The 21,917-nt window shown below is 37.4% G+C and overlaps 1 protein-coding gene across 1 annotated transcript; it reads left to right on the forward strand.

Annotated features, from left to right (window-relative positions):
• Window positions 1–1,759: 1,759 nt before the first annotated feature.
• arsj (arylsulfatase family, member J) lies at window positions 1,760–15,136 on the forward strand. Its single transcript, XM_058783429.1, has 2 exons — window positions 1,760–2,494; window positions 12,865–15,136. Exons 1-2 carry the CDS (start codon window positions 2,166–2,168, stop codon window positions 14,240–14,242), a joined length of 1,707 nt encoding a protein of 568 aa, XP_058639412.1. The 5' UTR covers window positions 1,760–2,165; the 3' UTR covers window positions 14,243–15,136.
• Window positions 15,137–21,917: the final 6,781 nt, after the last annotated feature.

Genomic DNA, 21,917 nt, shown 5'->3' on the forward strand with positions numbered 1-21,917 from the left:
AAGATACCACTTTTTGACTGAATATAAGTAGATCTCTTATCCTAGCAATAGGCCTACTGTGTCTCAGTGAACTGAGCAGAGGTAGATGTTAAGACGTAAGTTTAGGATTTGCTAGAGGAAGAGAGGACATTTGCTGATGTAATCCTATAGGCAAACATTCACAACAGAATAGTTAACTGTATCAGTATTAAATAATAATAAATAAATAAATAAAAATTAAAAAATTAAAAAATTAAAAACATACTCCTTATAATCTTTGATGAGATATACACTGTAAAAAAAAATTACGTAGTTTTTACAAAATAATTCTGGCAGCTGTGGTTGCCAGAATAATTTTGTAAAAAATACAGAAAAACTGTAAACACATTTACAGAACAAAACTGTAAAATTTACAGTATAAAACTGTAATTTACAAACAGGGAAATTTGAATGTAAACCACTACATTCAACAACACACTGCTATTAAAATCTGTTTTGTACCTTTAACATACTGACAACCACCATAATAATGCAGGTGGTAAAAGAGAAAGCCACATGAAGAATCAAAGCTCATCACAGGTAGCTTCACCACAAGTAGAAGTATATACTAATATATAGAAGGTGCACAGAGTCGTTCATGCAAACACAAAACACCATCACGGTAACACACATGATATTTAAATAATGCAATAAACTTTCATTAAACAACAGAAGATGTAACATAAAGCCCAAATGTACATAACTGATAACAAAAACTATTAAAAAACATGATTATTTAAACAAAATACTTTCAAATGTGGAGTGTCAGTGTGGAGGGAATTCTGGGAATATCAGTTTACAGTTTTTGACTGTAAATTATACATTGATTTGTTATTTTTACTTCTAAAAACTGTACAATTAACAGCATTTTACTGTAAAATTACTTGAAATGTCTGGTTAGATCTTTTACAGTTTTCCCCTGTATATAGTACAGGAACTCACTGTTAACATATTAACAGTTTTTTTCAGTAGCGTTTTTACACTTAGCCTATTTTTTTTACAGTGTAGGTATTATTTTCACATTTGTGGGCTGAGTAGAAATAGGCATTATCAACAATAAGTAGAGCTAGTCTATAATGACCCAAAAGAAACCTGATTATTACTTTACCCTTTTTGGAAAGAGGTAAAGGCAATCTAACAGTCTGTATAGTCATAATTACATGGTTTGTATGGTCAGTCAGACAGTAGGGTAGAGAATCAATAATTATGTATATTCCACATGTTAAAATAGTATGTGTGTAGGCATTAGGTGTTGTCCTCTTCTCTAAAAAAAAAATGCATTAAATACAACGGGTTACTACACCATCTCTCTTGTGTCTCTGGGAGGCAGTCCATAAAGCGTTTTGGGAAGTCCCATTCGTTTTAGTGATTCGGTTCGTTTAAATGAACCCTTTTAAAAATGATTCACTGATTCGTCTGCAAATGCTCAGACGTTAAAAGAGTTCCCAAACGTTTGCACATGCTATTTGGTGCTCTTTTTGTTAAATAATATTTCTATACTGCTATTTATCTTCATGTTTTAGATTATTTCACATAAATCAACGTGTTTTCAGTTGTAAAGGTATCCTAACAGTCCAGTGATTTTTGTATACGCTTAGTGAATCGGTTCAATCGAATCATTACAAAACTCGACTCCGAAGAACGATTCATTCGCGAATCGGACTCCAGTTTATGGCATTGAAGAGTAACTTCAGCGAAAGATGAGACAGTCAAGGTCTGTCATTGAAGACAGGCGGATCGGCCGCTGATAACAACGTATAATAACGACGGAGTGATGCTCAGAACTTACTGCGAACCGAGCTTTTGATAGCCTATACCTAGATTCAGGTTTTTTTTATTTTATTTTATTTTTTATTTTTTTAATTATTACTAATCTGTTATACTTGGACAGTCATTTTAACCAAAACAGATGTTCTCGGCATAACAGCATTCAACACCATACAAATGTTGCAATATATGGCTATGTTCGTAATAAAAGGGTCGGACAAATTGCGAACCTAATTTCCAAGCGCGTCTGTTTCCCCGGTCCGAGCGATACCCCTCCTGGAACATGACATGCAGCGGTGTTATTTTGCGCTGTGAAAAGAGAAAGACAGAGTTATCCTCTGTTTTGGTTTTCATTTTAACTGTAAATTTAATTAAAACCAATGGTTTTAGGTGCAATGCGCGGACGAATGGGAAGAAGTACGTTACTTTTGACGCTTTTGACTACTTTTAGCGGCATTGTCAACTCAACATACGGAACATGGAAGAACAGTTTTCATTCGAATCGTGTGAACAACGTGGAAAAGCCGTCATCTCAGCCACACATCATCTTTATTATGGTCGATGACCAAGGATTTCGAGACGTCGGGTATCATGGGTCTGAAATAAAGACCCCAACACTGGACAGACTCGCTGCAGCAGGAGTCAAACTGGAGAATTACTATGTGCAGCCTCTGTGTAGCCCCTCAAGGAGCCAACTGATGACCGGCAGGTGGGATATACAGCATTCCATATAGGTTTACATCTCTAACAGATATAATTGCCCCAAAAGTTTTTGTACACTTAAGCCACACTTTAAAATCAAAGAAATTCCATTAGACAAAAAAGTATCAAGGCGGTTAGGCTAGTTAATCACATTAAAGTTTGATAACCTGAAAGTGTCTCAATACCTTTTGTCCTTATTTTGAACACTATATAAAATAACCTTCTTTTTGGGAAAGTTTGTTCTTTAATTTTTAAATAAATGTCACTTGGTGTTTGATATTTAGTTTCTTATAATGTAATACATTTAGCCTAGGCATTTTGCAAGTGTGGTTTGAGTATCTAAATATTTTTAGACTATACCCTATTACCCCTGTAAATACATGCACAATGTGCTTACTTCATAGACAGATATGTAGTGCTGTAACTATGCCATAACTAAACAATATATTCATTTTTTGACAACAAAAGTACCACAAACCCGTAATGACCATGTTTGCAATTGTATATACTGCAGAAGAATAGCATCTGTGGGCAGTATGCTAATTTTATGGGATACTCAGATGGGACAAGATTGTGTTTTTGTGTGCATGTTCTCCACCCACAATAGTGTTAAAAGCCTGACACCAGAGTTCCCATAGTAGTGAAACATCTGGTCCACGCCTCAGGAAACAGGAAGGTTGCTAGGAATCTATTTTGGCAATTTGCTTTGGAAGTAATGAATGAATCAGCCCCTCCCCACATTCATTTACAATGAATGTGCTGAACAGAATGGCCTTTTGGCTCTCTGTAATGGGGATTTGGGGTAATATATCACTGCAATGTGTATGACTGTTGTGTGGTTGCCCTAGAAAATTCAGAACACTCAGAATATATATGAGATTAACATTACACATATCAAAAGAACTGTGTGGAGGTCCTACAGCTATAACACCAGTAGATAAATCTATCCATAGCTGCTACGCTCTACCAGATGTTTACCATATTCCAAGGTCTCAGAACTTGACTTTTCAAAGTACGCTGCTTTTGAAAACCACAGTTTGAGCTTTTTAGGTTGATTTAATTTTAGGGAGAAGCCCAAAGATAAACCCTAACCTGGCAAATGTTGTCCTTTGGTCCATCACTATCCTTTTCAAAATCCCACTTATTAGTAAAACTGCACCAAAACCAGAAAAATAAACCTTAATACCCTTTGCTGACAATAGTATCTTGAATAAACACTGACAATGGACATCTTCAGCTGGTTTTAGTAGATAAACAGTTAACCTTTTAAACTACCCGCTGAATTGTTTAATCTTGAAAATGCTCTTCAACAAAAAAGGTCTTGAGAAAATAAGATTACATTACAGAAAAAGAGGCAGAGTTGTTTAAGTTGGCATCTGCTGAGCCATCTTTTAAAGGTCTAAATGTAATTGAGAGGGATAAGCATTGGTCATGTTTTTGTTGAAAAGGTTTATGCTTCTCTGATGGGTGCCTAAATATGATGCCTTTTGATCGTAAGTCCAAAACCTCCACATCTGCCCATATAAATAGCAAGCTCAGTCCCTCTTGCTAGCGTTTACCCTTTAAAGGTGTTCCCTACACTGATAAAAGAAATGAACTTCTCATTATCTTCCAAGTCTGTTACATGTTTTGCCTTTATATGCAATATTTTATGTGATAGTTAGGTAGCATTTTATAAAATATTATTTAAGACTGCTTATACAAAGGGTGCACAAATGTGTGTGTGTGGGGGGGATTTCCTTGTTTCTGACCACACCAGTAGCTAAAAGCCTGCCAAGCAAAGCAAATCAGGTAAAACCTGATTAAATTTTGGTCATCAAGCTGCCATATCAGCACTACATTAAAATGAATAGGACTGTGCCCTATATGTTTGGACCTTATTTGACACACCCGATTCATGTTCATGAACACTCTACTAACAAGCTAATGACTTAATGAGAAATTCAGATTGTTTAGATAAGGGAGGCATTTAAAATGTGCAGTTTTGTGAAGCTCCAGCATTTGGAAACACATAATGGACAAGCCTAAATAGTTAGAAGATTTGTCAACTGCAGTACATGCATACCCTTAAATCATAATCATAAAAACCCTGTGGTGACTTGGGCTGTTAACAATTGTCAAAATAACAAAAAAACAAACAAACAAACAAATAAAAACCCCATAAAGGTACAAAAATGGGGTCCATGTGCATTGTGCAGTATATACATTTGCTCACGTCTTCTAAACCCTCTGAGCTTTGTGTTAGTCATATCAGAAATATTGTGTACTTACTGTAAAATCTGCTCTAGTTCTCCTTCGAGTATTTATGAGAGCTAATGAGAGAAGAACAAATGATACTTCTGAGTCAGATATTGTCAATCATGTGGTTGATTCCCAAAACTGAAATATTTGTTCTATAGTTCAACTCACTGACTAGATGTTGTAGGAAGAAAGATGATCAAAAAACGTGTGTGTAAAATCATGAGGTTGAGTAAAACTGTCACTTTTGGGGGAACTAAAAAGTGAATCAATTATATGAGAATCTCAAATCATAGGATGGCTCTACTGATATCAGACAAAAGGGCCTTGAGATGGTTAGTTACTTGGTTACTGAAAGAGAAAGAGGTTGTAATGAATGGCTGGTGTAGTGGGAGTGAGGGAACATGTTTTAATGCTCTGTGGTCTGAATTTGATTAGCTGTAGAGAGGAGTATGTCCCACTTATTGGAAGCAGATGTGGGAGGGATGTTGGAGCAAGCAGAACATGGGTAAGCAAGGCTTCCAGCAATGCCTGGTTGAAGATTTGTATTTTCTGATGGATTTGGTGGCCAAAAACATGTTTTGTGGGACATTTGGGTTGTGTTTAGCAGTGTTTTTAAGTTTAATATTAGTTATATGCCACGTTATTTAAAATTTAAAAGTTACACTGGCTATGTATATCGACCAGAATGCGATTGGACCTGTGGTGTAGTGGGTAGTGCATAAATGCTGTTGTCTCATGGGGATGGAGGTTTAAGCCTTATCACGTGGCCTTATCCCATTCCCTCCTCTCTGTCTTCACTTGACCTGTCATATAAAAGCATCACAAGCAGATTAATAAATATGCTGGTCAATATATTGAATATTCACAGTGATTCACAATAAGAACCATTAACCATTAATTTAGCCATTAAGATTATTACAGACTCACTGTATCCTAACCAAACATAATGCAATAAAGTAGCAATCAATAAACAGTAACACTTACATGTAAATCAGAATTTGTCTTAATCAGTCTCAACCATGACACTGCATTTTTGCTTGACTTCTATTTCTGTGGCACCCGGCTGTCAAGATCCACAATTCACAATTAAATAATATTATGATAATCAAAATGATCTGAACACAATTCTGTGACAGAATTTACATTTTTGCGTGAACAATTCCTTCAGTTCTCAGCCCTTCCATCCACATATTCACTTTAAATGTGTTTCATATATTTGCAAAAGTCAGAATTAAATTAGGATTTGAGTTAGGTGGATCATATATTTTTAAGAGAGTCATTGTCACAGCTGGTTGCAGTAAGGTAATTGCAGCAAACTTTATTTACAAAAGGTAAATCAAATATCATGATGGAGAATAACAATGAAACACACAAAGAACTGAAACAAACAGAGGGTTTAAATACACAGAATATAACAAGTTAGTTAACTGGACCACAGCTGGCTGAATGGGAGGCATGACTGTCCCTGGTGATGCTGAAGGAATGGCTGCCCATGACAGAGCCGGGGAAGGGTGACAAAGTCAGAGTCAGGGAGGGTGGAGAACCAGGTGAAGCCAGACAGATGGAGGGACAGGGTGACACCACAGAACCAGAGGGAAGAGATAGAACCAGGGTATATGTAGTCTCGCATGGCCAGACCTTCAGACTGACAGCAGAAGGTCTGGGAACCATGGCCACTTTGAATGGCCAAGGGCCGCCCAAAAGGCCATATGACTGACAGGTAAAGCAGTCAAAATTTGTCATGTTTAGGGGCTCCACAATAACAGACCAGCATGTAAAAAACTCTTGGATGTATTTTAAAGAGTCTATGCCGCAAACTTTACATTTCACATACTTTTAAAAAATCAGTTGATCCTTGATAAGTGCTCATTGTCACAGTTGTAAACACGACAGCTTTCTTCTTCCATGAGGGGGTTTGCCATCTTTGTTTCCAGACGGAACATTAAAGAACGCATCACACACATTTCCCCGAAATCCTGTAGAATTCAACCAGTCAGAAGATGACTTTGAAACTGAGGTTGAGACTAGGGGATCCGAGGACCAAGGCAGAGCTGGGGGTTGGGAAGATAGATACAACACTAGTGGGAACAAGGACAACGGATCTGCCAGAAAGGTGGAGGAGCAAGGTGTAGCCGCAGGACTGGGGGACCCAAGCATAGCCACAGGCTCAGAAGTTAAAAGTGGAACCATTGGGAAGATGGGGACCAGCAGAGGAGGAAAGGCTAGGGAACTGGTAGGGACAGGAGACTCCAACCAGAAAAAACTGGTGGAGAGTTTGAGGGTGGATAGAAAGGGGAACAGGCTCCGTGTCCTCCAAATTTATGAGCCATTCCTCTACATCTGGCTCTGGGATGGACCAGACTACTGACTCTGGCTCCGGGATGGACATGGTTCCAGGCTCTGGGTCCAGGACGGACATTTTGGCTGGCTCTGGCTCCCTCTTGGTCTCTGGCTTAGACTTTGGGTCTGTGGCAGGCATGCTGAGGAACTGGAGGGTGAGCTGGGACTGGTTTGGACACAGTGGGGTTGAGATACTCATAGATGGTGAAGGAGGATCCACAATGGGTGAGTACTCTGTCCACATACACTCTAAATGTTTCTTGGCAACCATCTCTGGGCAGGCATGCTCTCATCATTGTAGTGGACGAGGTGGACCAGATCTAAGAGGTCCTGGGTTTAGCCCTCAATGGAGCGATCCCCCTATGAGAGAAGGAGGAACCATATTGCTGCTAGATGCATCAATTTCAGTTGGTTCTTCTGTTATGGCTTATTGCAGCAAGGGAGAGTAGAGGCAGGATGTAATTAGAGTAAAAAAAAAATAAAAAAAAATAAAAAAAATTACTGTTTTACATTTCATGTATTCATCACATTCACAACTTTGACATTAATGGTTTAATCACTCAAGAATCTCCCTGATGTACAGCAGAACATTCTTACGTTCTTGCGTACCAGGTTACACCATTAAGGTCATTTTGATGGAATTATTTTTTATAGAAAGTGATAAATAATTATTGCTGTACTGTTGTTTTCATTTATGTTTCTAAATTAAAGAGGAAAGGAAGGACACAACATGTGGCATCCCATACTTGGAATTTGTGCTCTGCATTTAACCCATCCAAGTGCACACACACAGCAGTGAGAAGTGAACAAACACACACACACACACGCGCACACCCAGAGCAGTGGGCAGCCAATGCCTTGCTCAAGGGTCTCACCTCAGTCATGGTATTGAGGGTAGAGAGAGCGATGAACATTCATTCCCTCCACCTACAATCCCCGCCGGACTTGAGACTCGAACCTGCAACCTTCGGGTTATAAGTCCAACTCGCTAACCATTAGGTCACGACTGCCTCAAGAGCATGATAAGCATGAGAACAAATGCTTTGTTGCATGCTTACATAACCTTTGTCCATATGTAAGGTTAGACATGGGGTAGAACAAACACTCAAAGGACGTGAAATGGAAAAAAACTGTCATTATATGCAAGAATGTATACAAAATGTCAAAGTCCTGTCATAAAATAAAAACATTGAACACTCTAAAACACTTTTCAAATTTGTATGTGAAAATATTCACATAAAACATTCATTTGGCTGTTGTCTTAGCTGTAACTAAGGAAAAATGAAAGCAGTAACAAAAGAGACAATTGTTGACACAATAAGAGTCTAGAAATATAACATTAAGCTGGACAATAGCCAGATAATTTAGTCTTGGACCAATTCAATGAAACATTTCTGTTGATGATGTTTGACTGCAGGTAATTTCAAATCACAGTTTTTCGTTTTTAGCTTCAGTTTTTATTTCCAGTTTTAGATTATAGAACTCTAGAGGAGATGAGCATATGAGAGATTAAACTGGGATGTTCTATCTTGACAACTCTTGGAAGATTTTAGCATGGTAATGGATATGACAATGTTAATGTAAGGTCCACGAATTTGGTCCAAGGACGGTATCCAATCGTGGATGAAGGTTTCCTGCATGTTCGGTCTTTTCAGCGCGCAAAATTATTAAATTTAGGTTAACTTCAAATCTGACTCCATTTTATTAACTAATCTGACTCCATTTTATTATGACCTCTAATTTAGATTGAAATGCCAATTGATTATTTGTTCATTTCTAATTATTATTATTATTATGACATTTGATTATTCTAGTTAACTCTTTACCGTTATTGTACTCGTTCATTCGGGTGCTCATGTCGCTCAAAGATATCGCTTCAGCTGTTAGCGTATCTTACGGTCACATTCTCATCAGTCTTGGTTATTAGACAGAGGTAATTGGCTAATACTTTAGACGGCCGCTCCTATGCTTGCTCATTCTAAAAGTACCTTTAATTAGCCCCCATAGATTTGAACATACTTGAATAAAGCAACATTATTTCTAGTCAGAGGTCACGACCACTACTACAGATATAAGCCGACCAACATTACTTTCCCTGATAGTAGCTTTAGTATGGTCATGCCATGGTTTCCCCATGTACACTTAGCTAGAATAATATTACAATAAACAGAGGTAAGGCCCACCCTATCTAGGTTGGTCAAACAACATTCAGTTGACCTAGACGGAAATTCCCTTTTAGCCCTTACAATCTAAGTACACTTGAACTAATAACTAAGTGTTAGCCGGATCTCTAAAGATGCAGTTGGTGTGCCCTATGCTCCATCTCAACTGAATCTTAGTCTATTACTAACCTGACGCAGGAAATGCGGTAACAAGGATTCAACATAATCTACTAGAGTCAATAATTACAGAGTAAATCAGAATTAAAATCAAATGTAACAATTTATTATCAGTCAAGTACATATGTATTATGCCAATTATACAGCCAATTCAAAGATATCAAATCAATACAAGACATCAAATCTCAAAGATGAATCTAAGAGTAAGATGCATACCTGACTTGAGAAAAATACATAATATGAAGCGTGCGAATACACTTCATATCACGGGCTCATTCCGGCTACAGAAGGCCCTGATCCTTTTGCAACATTTCCTTAAGTACCTCAGACCAAGACCAACATCCCCCGAAATGGAGACAGGAACTACGAATTGGAATTTGCATTGATCAAGCAGCGTTATCATCTTTTGGGACAGATGGTAATTTGCATGAAAGACACTGGGAACTGACCCGCCCTCTACAGTGTGCAAAATATCTCTAAACTCTTAGGATCTGTATTACCTTTTAGTTTACTTCTTGAGACCACTGTACCAGTAGCCCTGAGACAATTCAAATGATACCAAACATGACTGTAAATATCACTTGCATTAATATAAAACATTACAATCTACTATTGACCATTTTGAGCAGACTGAGTAGAAGGAAGGATGGGTGAAGGGATTTAAGAAGAAACAAATGGAAGTTTCCTGCACCTCCACTCTCTGGGGTGTCTCAAAGATGCCCGTGCATGTTTGTACTGACTGTTTCTCAGGAGATTAAAGTATCTGAGGTTCTTTCATCCTTACATTAATGTATTTGGTCTTGGCGGAATAGATCTGTTACACTGCTGCTGAATTGCTGCCACTGTTGGTTATTGCTGCTGTTGTAGATTATTGCTACTGCTGCAAGCAAGTACAGGAACTTGCTACTGCCAATACATACAGCGATACGGTGCTGTGGGTATTTAAGACATACTGCTGCTGCACAAATAGCATAAAAAATAAACCATAATAGATTTATACAAGTAGAGCTGGGGAAGGTGGAGTGTTTCAGAGGAACTCTGAAAGCGCGCTACAAAATGCTTAAGTGGATGCTAACCAGCCATTTAAAGGGGTCATATGATGTGATTTTAAGTTTTCCTTTCTCTTTGGAGTGTTACAAGCTGTTTGTGCATAGATAAGATCCCTGAAGTTGCAAAGACTAAAGTCTCAAAACCAAAGAGATATTCTTTATAAAAGTTAAGACTCAATTTGAGAAAATTGAGTGTTTAATCTTATCATTATACATTACTGACACTCTATCCTCCAATTTGATACTGTTTGATAGTGCTTTGACACAATCTGTATTGTTAAAAGCGCTATATAAATAAAGGTGACTTGACTTGACTCGACCACACCCACCTAAAACAGCTCATTTAAACATGCCCCCACATGTCTACATCACGGTGTGGGAAGATTTGCAAAACACTGCCCAAATGTATACGCAATGAAAGAAGGCGGAACTATTATTCTCACTGTAGTATTGTTGCTGCCGCCAGGACCATGTCCTGGAGACGCTGTGTTTCGTTGTGAAAGCGGAAGTACGTTGTTTGGGCTTCCAAAAGAGGACACAACTAGAAATCAGTGGTTAAGTCGTATTTACAACACTGTTCCAGAACAGTACAACGCAAATAATCGAGTGTGTGCAGCGCATTTTATGGAGGACTATTTCCTGAACCTGGAAGAGTAGCGTTCAATGCTGCCTTGCACAAAGGCTGTTTCTATAAGGTGGAGCAATTCCAACTTTGCAAGGACAGTCTGGCACTTCTGACTCACAGCCTGTAAGTACGTTTTCTTATTTAAAGAATTTGCCAGTGACGATTCAAACGCGAGTTTTGAGCTGTGTAGAGTAGTGCTTCTTGTTTGTCGTTTCTCCGATCACAAATGCAGACATGTTAATATTTACGCGGCGCAATGCAACGCGACATGTAAAAAGACTGTATAAGTCATTATAATCAGGAATTATGTCCCCACTGGATGCAACAAATGCCTTGTTTATAATGGGTTTTATTGTTTTTGTGTCGTTGCGCCGGGACACGGCATCACAATACGGTAAGGGGGCATAACATTTCCGTCTCACGCTTGAGGTATTTGGCCAATCACAACGCACTGGATAGCTGACCAATCAGAGCATGCCTCGCTTCTCAGGACGATGAGCTTTGTAAAAATTGGCGCATTTCAGAAAGGCGGGGCATAGAGGAGCAACAATAATTTGCAGTATGTGGAAAATAATGTGTTTTTTGAACCTTAAACTGCATAAACACATTGCATTACACCAAATACACAAAATGATGTTCGTTTTAGCAAGGTCATATGACCCCTTTAAATGTAAGAAGTAAGTTCACTGGCTGTATATGCAGCATGAACCAATCAGCTTTTGCCAAGTCATTTAATGCTGTGAATATCATCAGTTACTTTAAGAACCCATCAGCCTTCACCATCTAGAGTTGAAAGAAAGAACTAGGCATTTAAGCAAATGTCATTATTTGCTCTAAATTTACCTGTCTGCTGTTTAGAACAAGAAATTTGATTTGATTTGATTTTCATAAAGTCATATTAAAACCATAACATCATATAATCATCTTGTGTTAACATGACAGGAAAAATTTACCATAAAATTGGAACTCTAGAAGAGGTTACAAACTTTTTTTTTTTTTATGATGTCCTTTAAACAGTGTGTGTACTGTCTTGGTCCTGTGTTTGTAAAATGAAGCAACAATATGTTTGTGTTCATGCATGTGTGCTGCTATTATGTGCTTGTGATTGATTTGATTTATGCATTGTTTATATTCATTGTGGAGACATGTTTACTTGTACATCATGGACAGCAAACCACTATATAAGTGTGATGATTTGACTTCATTTGAATATTACTTGATACATGTATATGCATGTGGAAGTAGAAAAGCTGTAGATGTTGAGGGACTTGACTGAAATATTAATACATATTTCAAATTATTCTGTTGAACTTACATAATTGTATTACATACTTTTAATAAGTAGCAATTTTGCTGATGCTTTTATCCAAAACAATAACAAAAAGGGATCATGAAATGCATCTTAAAACTGCAGTCTGTAACTTTTGGTGCTCAAGCAGTTAATAAACAGACCTGCATGTGTCTTGTGGAAGAACATTAGCCGGAGCTATTTCTCTCTGTTTATGTCCATGGCGAGTCACACAGGTACTGGGGTACTCCGTAGCGGTGCTGACCCAAACCAGTCTAAAATAGTTTGAAAATAAACACTATAAACTGTATTTAGTCAAAAACATTAAAATTTTCTGAATTGATCTGTTACCTTCATTTTTACAGCTTTTTATTTTTTATTTTTTTGGATGGACAGTTAAAGTAGCAGGTCATCTAAAATGAGGACCAAATGTCTGTTTTATTCAGTGCTTATAATTTATTGTTACTAATTGTTATTGTATTTTTTATGTCTTAGATATCAAATCCACACTGGCCTTCAGCATTCCATCATCCGACCCACTCAGCCGAATTGCCTCCCTTTGGAGAACATCACCCTTCCTCAGAAACTGAAGAACGCTGGGTACTCTACTCATATGGTGGGGAAGTGGCACCTTGGCTTCTATAAGCGTGGCTGTATGCCTACGCAGCGTGGCTTTGATACCTTCTTTGGCTCTTTGTTGGGTAGTGGTGACTACTACAGCCATTACAAATGTGACAGCCCAGGAATGTGTGGGTACGATCTTCATGAGGGGGAAGAAGCTGCCTGGGAGCAGGACCATGGCATCTATTCCACCATCATGTATACTCAAAAGGCAATAAACATCCTGGCATCTCACAATCCTAAACAGCCCATCTTCCTTTACTTGGCCTACCAGGCTGTACACTCTCCCTTGCAGGTTCCTGCCCGCTACCTTGAACGCTATAAATCAATCCCAAACTTGCATCGCCGCAAGTATGCTGCAATGGTCAGCTGCTTGGATGAGGCAGTACGCAATCTAACTCTTGCTCTCAAGCATTATGGCTATTATGACAACATGGTTATGGTGTACTCCTCAGACAATGGAGGTCAACCAATGGCAGGAGGCAGCAACTGGCCACTAAGAGGCAGTAAGGGAACTTATTGGGAAGGAGGAATACGAGTGGTAGGGTTTGTACACAGCCCTTTACTGGTAAAAAAGGGAACTAGAAGCAGGGCTCTAATCCATATTACTGATTGGTACCCAACACTGGTGATGCTTGGTGAAGGTACTCTAGATGAAAACCAGAACCTTGATGGTTATGATGTCTGGGAAGCCATCAGTGAGGGACGTCCCTCACCTCGACTGGATATTCTCCACAACATAGACCCTATCTACACCAAAGCCAAGAACGGCTCTTGGAAAGCAGGCTATGGAATCTGGAACACGGCCATCCAGGCAGCACTCCGTGTAGGTGACTGGAAGCTCCTGACTGGTGTGCCAGGATATAGTGACTGGATTCCACCGCAGACTTTCTCCAAACTGCTGTTGGCTAATCGTTGGCACAATGAACGTGTGAACTGGGATCGAGGCAAATCTATATGGCTCTTCAACATTACAGCTGATCCATATGAACGAGTGGACCTTTCTCAACGATACCCACATGTGGTGAAGAAAATGCTATTCAGGCTTCTACGGTACAACAAGACAGCTGTGCCATGCCGCTACCCTCCCAAAGACTATCGCTCCAATCCTCAGTATAATGGGGGGGTCTGGGGTCCCTGGTACACAAATGATGACGAAGATGAGGATGATAACCTTCTCTCATATGATTTTGAACAGATGAAGAGTTGGAAGAAAGCGAAACGAAGAGGGAAATTCAAAAGAAAGACCTGAGGTCTATAGAAGTTTATGCTGGCTCCCATTTTGACTTTTGTGGTACCTTTTGTGGTGTGAACTCAGGGATGACTGTAGTCTTTAACTTCCAGCACAGTCATTTTCACTGATGTATAGATTTACCTCCAATTTCAATTTCAAATTAAAAGTCAGTAGTGTGTAATTTAAATATTTTCTATTCTAATTCAATGTGCAGATAACTATAGGCGATTCATTCATAGAGTGTAAACACTGTGAGGCTTCAAAGAATTGCTGCAAGTTTGGGTAAGGACAACTAGTGGCAGATGAGAAAAGTGGAAATCATTGTTTTTGAAACTCTGGTCCTACTAAAAGCACAAAAATGACATGCCTTCAATGAAAAAAAAAAAAAAGCATGATGAGGAAGGAAACCACTTGAATTACTACTGTAAGTCTTACAGCAAAAAACCTTTTGGGTTGCATAAGAAAGTTAAATGAAATTGGTGCTATGTTATTGGCAAAAATTTGAATTCTGTTACTGTATATGTATTGTTTTATTTGATGTATTGCCTGGTCTGGCACCAGTGAAACTTGAATGTAAGATCAATACATCTTTTTCTTATTCTCCTCTTTTCTCTTAATTTTGGTGTGTATTACATTTCAAGTATAATTATGCTTAACTTGCTTAACATACTACTAATACTTTAGTATGTACTGTTTTATAATACATACTGTATTCACCCATTTCTAAGTACACATGCTAAAATACATGCAAGCAGTCATTATTTTCCTCTTCCAGTAGTTTGAAAAAATGAAGAATTTATGTCATTTGAATGACTGTAAGCCAATACTAAACTTTTTTCTGCAAAATTGATTGTCCTCAGCAGGGATTTTAGATTTGGTCTGACAATTTTGGAATACAATAATGGAATGAATATGGGCTCAAAATATAAAAGAAAGAAAGAAAAGTATTGATTTTTACATCATTTAGTACTAATTCTCAAGGTATAAACAAATACTTTGCACACTTACAAAAGCAACGAGCAGATTTTGTCATTAACTTGGTTTCAATATCTGTGGCATTGCACTGGTTTGTCCTGCCAAAAGTTAAATCTTTTTGGTCCAAAATCACTTTCCACATAGCTGTATGATAAGCAACGAATACATATTATATATTACTGTGCCGTGTCACACAGCAGTTTCACATTAATTGTGCATGGTCTAATTTCGCATTACTTGAATCTTGTTGCATTGTGCCTGTTTAGGACACAGTATAATACTTTCCTGCAGTTCATGTTTTACTGAGATTGTTACAGTGACTTTCAGCTGTGTGGTTATGTCAGTCAATAAGCCAGATGCATATGAAGCTCAGAACATTCCAACAAATAGAAAAAAATGAACATGAGCTTTATTGTTCGGTGCTACTCTAGAGCGCAACAAAATGACGGAGCTGGATTATGTAATCTGGACCATTTCCTTGAGAACAATCCGATGTCCCTGGCCAATACTCCACAGCTGTCTTCATAAAACTTGTGTGAAGCAAAGCTGGAACAGATTACAATTCCCCACATTTAATGTACCAAATAACTAGCAGAATGACACCCTGCCAGCTTCATATGTCAACAGGAGATATTAAGCTTGCCTGCAGGGCTGGATCTCTTGGCCGTACTTTGCATTTCTTGAGGCTGAGCTATTCCATTTTTTTGCATGTATGCTGTTGGTTGGTTCACATTTGTCCATGCCGTCATTGGACTGCTACATCTTGTTAGAGGAGGCACTTTCTGTATTGCATAATGTGCCCATATAGTAACATTCATAGGTATAGTTCTAAGACATGTACTGTTTTAATTATACCCACCACAATATTTACTCATGGAAATAGAATAATTATCCATTGGCAAAGCTGTCGGTTGATTTGGAAAATGTTCCACAAACAAAATGCTAATGGGCCATAGTTACCGGATGATAACGTTAATCGCAAAATGCCTGGCTGATATATGTTGGTCTAAGCTATGTATTGATATTGATGTACATAAATGTCTATGATAGGATATGAAGGTGTATTATGTGTATTTTGTGTGTGTAAAAGTCCTTCACCTTTATATATTGCAAACTTTGATAAAGTTTGTTGGCTTGCATATTTTTTCATAAACTCCTGTTTCCTGTAATGGCCAGTTTTAGCCAAGCATGACTGGAACTCTTTTTGGCAACTAACAGAGGTTCGGCAGGTTAATTTTTTCCTCTGTATCTCCTTTATCCCTGTCTTTTCTCTCTAAGCTGCTCTTTTTATTTTGATCTCTCTCGCTCAAATTCTCTTACTACCTTTCAATCTTTCCCCCCCTCGAGATTCAAGAAAAAATGCATATGCAAATATTAGTATATGTTTTATGTTCATATATATCTTGCACCCCACCCCCAGGGTGACATGCAAAATGTGCAGAGCAGTTGGTCTCCAGAACTGCAATTGAGAACCACTGCTTTAGACTAATAGTGGTCTCGTTTAAAAGACATTTGACAGTTTCTTGGCGCAGTCTGAATTAATTACAATCATTAATATAAATAGTTATAAAGGCTTAAATGTGTAAATAATAAATAAATAAATGAATAAATAAAATTGACCTTGTTGCAGTCTAGAAACCTGCTAAATGTTCTTTAAAATCTGTGAGATGTGAGAATGATACATCTAAAAATTTTCATTCACAGTTTCAGTCCTTCATTTCATTGATCAAATGTCTTTGTCTTTTTGCCTTTGTATCAAAGCCTTACTTTAAAAAAAAAATCAATCATTCCAATGATCTTACTTGGATTTATCTCTCAAAATGAAAAAGCCCCTTTTCAAATGACATCAGGCAACTTCTGTTTTGACTCGGAGCAGTGTATGTTTATTTATGACAGCATAGTAGAATGCAGGAGCCACCAGCATGGAGTTCACTCAACTCTCTATGTCATCAACATGTGACTGCAACCAAATAGGCTTGTTCGGGATGCATCGGCGCTGTTTAAACCAATTACATGACATTAAAGTACTGCAAGAGCAATTCAAAAGCATAAAGAGTTATCTGCTCTCCAATTGCTCTTATGGTACTTTGATTTTATATACAGATTGGTCTGCACAGCGCCGATGCATATTGAACAAGCCTAATGACTCCTTTCAAGCTCCACCTACTGATGTTCCTTGTTCAAGGTTGTGGCTAGAAGGGATACAGCTCCGACCGGAAATGAACAATGAAATTAATTTTCTACCTATTAGATAGTGTTTTATTAACGTCTACACCTACCCCAACCCTAAACCTACCCCTTACAATAATGCAAAAATATAAATTATTGTTGTACAGTGTGACAAAAATTACGCTGTATTGATGTGCGCATGTCCAGTAGCGCCATACGTATCCCTTCTAGCCTTTACCCTTGTTCAAGACCAGCAAGGTTTTGGGCCCGGTTCGGAAGAGAAGAAGCACAGGCTGAGAAGCACACCGGAGAAGCACAGGCTGGTTCCCAATTGGGCTCCGGCTAAAATGAACCATCAAGTCACTTTCCTTTTCCCTTAGTAATGCTCACACAGTATTTGCTGTCTTTATTGCAGATTAAGTTAATTTGATGAATTAATTGTCAGTATTTGTCAAATAAACAGATGTTTCAGACATTTACATGTAGCAACAAAAACACATTCATTTATACTTTTGTACTGTTAATACAGTGCCTGTACACTTGTTAAAAAAAAAAAAAAAAGACAAAAAAAAAAAGGCAAAATATTTAGTGGCCTTAACCATTTTAATCACTAATCACTGGACAGGAAATTAGCAAGAACTGCACAAATACTGTAAATAAAGTAACACTGCACTGCATTCCCTTCCGCTTTGTTTTCTGTAAATGTTTAAGCCATGTGGGTAAACTTGCAGACAGGTTTTTACAGGAAGAAGAGTCAATGTTGTTCAGTTCCACTCAATGTTAATGGCTTCAAACTGTTGACAAATGTCTCCCAGTTCATTTGAGTTTAATGTGAGACCAAATATTCACTACAAGGTTCAAATCTGTACTCTAACCGAAACATGAGCCTGATGGACAAGTTCTCAAACCACTTCTTGGTTGTCTTTGCAGTTTGGACAGAAGTATGGTATTATTGAAAAATATTATTTTGAACATTCCTCTTGAGAAAACAGCTTTTCAGTTGTGGGAGGCAAGCCTTTCTGCAATATTTTCCTGTACACCAATGCATTCATTGACTTTTCAGAGTGAACTATGGTAGAGATGCATTTAATATTATATTTCTCACCAGATCTTCAAAGACACCTCTCTTATATGCATCAACATATAACTATTGTTTCACTGTGACGTCTATATATTTATTAATAAATTTAATTTTGATAAACATGACACAATATAGCTAACAAGAGTTTTTACTGTGAACTTTACCTTTTGTATTTCCAGTTGTTATTGATCACTCCTGTATTTTCCTGGGAATCTCTGGTGTGCAGGTAACGGAAGTACAGATACACTGCTTTGTGGAAAGGCTGAAGGTAACTGATATTATTGTGAAAAGGGCCTATCGTAAAACATATAAAGGCTATAGGCAACATGTGCTTAAGGCCTAGCTTGAATGTTAGCTTAGCATGACATCAAAACATGACAATTTAGTAAATTAATGCCATGTTTTTGCTCCAACTAACTATATAACATCAGTTAAGTGTTTGAAATAACATGATGTGGCTTCATATCATGGGATGAGGCAGAACATATATTATTTTATAGTAGGGGTGAGTGGGGCATTAACTAACTCGGGGTTAGTTGTAACACACATGGTTTAAACATTTCCACACATGCTAGCATAACAAATCTTACAATATTTACTAGTTGCCATATCAACACTATATAAAGAAAAAAAAAATCTTTTGAAGATATCACTGAACATTTAACCGTAGCAAAAGTCAATTTCTGGCTGAAGTAAATTTTTCATCTCAGTGTTTATTGTTTATGTAAACTGAGACAATTCTGCTATTTTAAGCTGTCATATGGTCATGTTACAATGTGCCCATCAGATAATACAATATCCCTCACCTATGGGGCATGTTGTCACATTTCATTTCATTCTTTTGGGGTGAATAAAAAGAAAAAAAGTATACACTGTAAATATGAAACAAAACCACATTATATTAGACAATTGTGAAATAATGTGGAACCCCATGTGGATTTACACAAATTGAGAAAGTCAAAAAGTGTTACTCTCATAAAGGCTTTGTTGATTAGCACCGCATTACAAATATACTTTATTCTTATGAATATACCAAAGATGGCATGAAGAACTTAGATAAAACATTGTCATAATCGTGTTTATTGTCTTCATCAGAATTTTTTATTTATTTTTATTTTTATATGTTTTTTTATGCAGGTACAGCTATAGGTGGATGGTTTTATAAGAGATTTCCTGGAATGCTATAAAAGTTTTATGATTTTCTGCTGGGACATAATCCGTTAAACTGGTCTCTTGAGATTAATGCACTGCATGCAAACACCTGTGAAAAATCAGTATGGAAAATTATTTTATATTAATATGTAAGAGAAAGTAAAAACCATTTCCACCTCTGAAATGTCTTTCCTTATGCTGAGGTCATCTATAGGCTTTGTGGGCTATTGGTTAGTGTTGGATCCGGAATCCAAACAGCCAGTTGTTGAGATCAACCTCTGCATCGTTGTCTGGTTTGGGAACTGCAGTGTCTCTGACCGCAAGTCCAGATCAGCAGATAGTCAAGACAGGAGGGGATCATTGGAATCTCCCCTCAGAGTACTCTTCAACAAACATCGCATCTGCAGTGCATCTAGAATTATTGCTCACCCCTCACACCCATCCCATGAACTATGTACCCCACTGCCATCTGGAAAAGGCTTTAAGAGTATCCATACCGCCACTACCAGACACTATAACAGCTTTTTCCTGTCAGGCTGTTTAAGACTCTGTCACTCCCTCCTACCCCACATCCCCCACCCCCTTCTGGAAATGATCTGACACTTTAACTCTTACTACTCATAGTTTACATTACACTCTAAAAAATGTCTGTAAAAGTACGGCCAAACGTGCAGTGTTAACATGAAGGAATTTTCTGCAGCCTACTGATTTTTACAGATATTTCACACATTTTAAATGCATTGCATTGTGTAGTGTTTTAAGGTAATATTTGTAAATTTAACAGAAAAAATTTACTGGTCATTTTCTGCCAGGACATTATCAGTTTTTCAACAGATGTTTCTTCTTCTACTTTTGTTGTTGTTGTTGTTTGTTTTGTTTTAATCAATCAAACATTTAACTTAATATTGTGTATTTTAAATGTCTTTTAAAATGGATTTTTCTTCTTTTTTAACTTCAAATAAAAATTTTATTGGTAACATTGAATATTGGGCAGTGGATTTCTGGTTACAGTTTTCTGTAATTCACTACAAGAGAAACTATTTATTATTAATTGTGAAGAACTGACAAAAGGAATATATGTGTGTGTGTGTGTGTGTGTGTGCCTCAAAGTAAATTCACTTTCATAAAACAACCCTATAATAAATATCCAGGGAGTAAATTGTGACAAATAGACCTAACCTGAAAAGCCAAGGGAGGGGAGGCAGCTTTTTATCATCACATTGATTTTTAAGACAGTAGTAAATGAGGGAGAATGCTCCACCGGATTTACAGGATTAGTAATTTAAGAGGATAATTGGTCATCCCGTTAACTCAAGGTGACAGTGCTGAAGGATGAACAGTACTGTAAGATGCTTCATTTTAGACTAGCGTTATCAGTCTATCAACAAGTCTACTTTAAATCTCGATTTAAAGAATCTAAACACTGTAGTCTTTTCAGACACTCGTACACGCGTGTTTGTGCCGCCAGAGGGAGCTCTTACACTAGATTCAGCAGCCGCTGTTACAGCAGGAAGCGAGATGTGAGAGATTAAGAAGCCTACTATTGGGAAACTCGATTCGCTTTAACGAATCGGTTCGTTAAAATGATCCGGTCAAAATAAATGATTCTTCTTTCCACGTGAATCATCACACAATTACAGATTTGCAGCTCTTTTTTAGTAGTGAAATGAATTAAGTTAAATATCCTACCATTGATAGGCTATATGTTTTTAATGGGTTTGTGATTGTGTACATTTTTACATGTCAACCACCTTTCATTCCTTTCACGTTTCATTCAAAATGTCATTTCTACTTAAAAGCTTCATATAAATGTGTTTTTAAAACTAACAAAATTTTACAACGGGAAATGAATAAGAGATAATTAAGAGTGCACTGTTACTAATTTTATGTTGACTATATAAATTATAATGCAACCTTTAGTATGATATTATAAAATAATTAAAAATAGAAGCATTTTTACAAGTGTTCTTGATTTTTCTTGATTTTACCTTGGTCAAATAACAGCATTAAATATAGTTTATTTTGTTTCCTAGTTTAAAATGTGCAAATATCTAAAAAAAAAAATGTCTACATAATTATGTCGGTTTCAGTTTTATATAGGCCTACGTAATTTTGGTATTCTTTCTATGTATAATCCGGACAAAATGTGTCATTTACTCATATATAGGTGTATTCCATCCGCTACGCGTTTGTGACTAGAAACATTGATGTGTAACCTAATGAAAGTCCTCTAAAACTCGAATGATTCACACACGCTCTCGAATCGGTTCTATTGAATCGTTAAAAAGAACCGGTTTAAAAGAACGACACGTTCGC

The sequence above is a fragment of the Onychostoma macrolepis genome, chromosome 07 (assembly GCF_012432095.1).
Source record: "Onychostoma macrolepis isolate SWU-2019 chromosome 07, ASM1243209v1, whole genome shotgun sequence".
Lineage (NCBI taxonomy): Eukaryota > Metazoa > Chordata > Actinopteri > Cypriniformes > Cyprinidae > Onychostoma > Onychostoma macrolepis.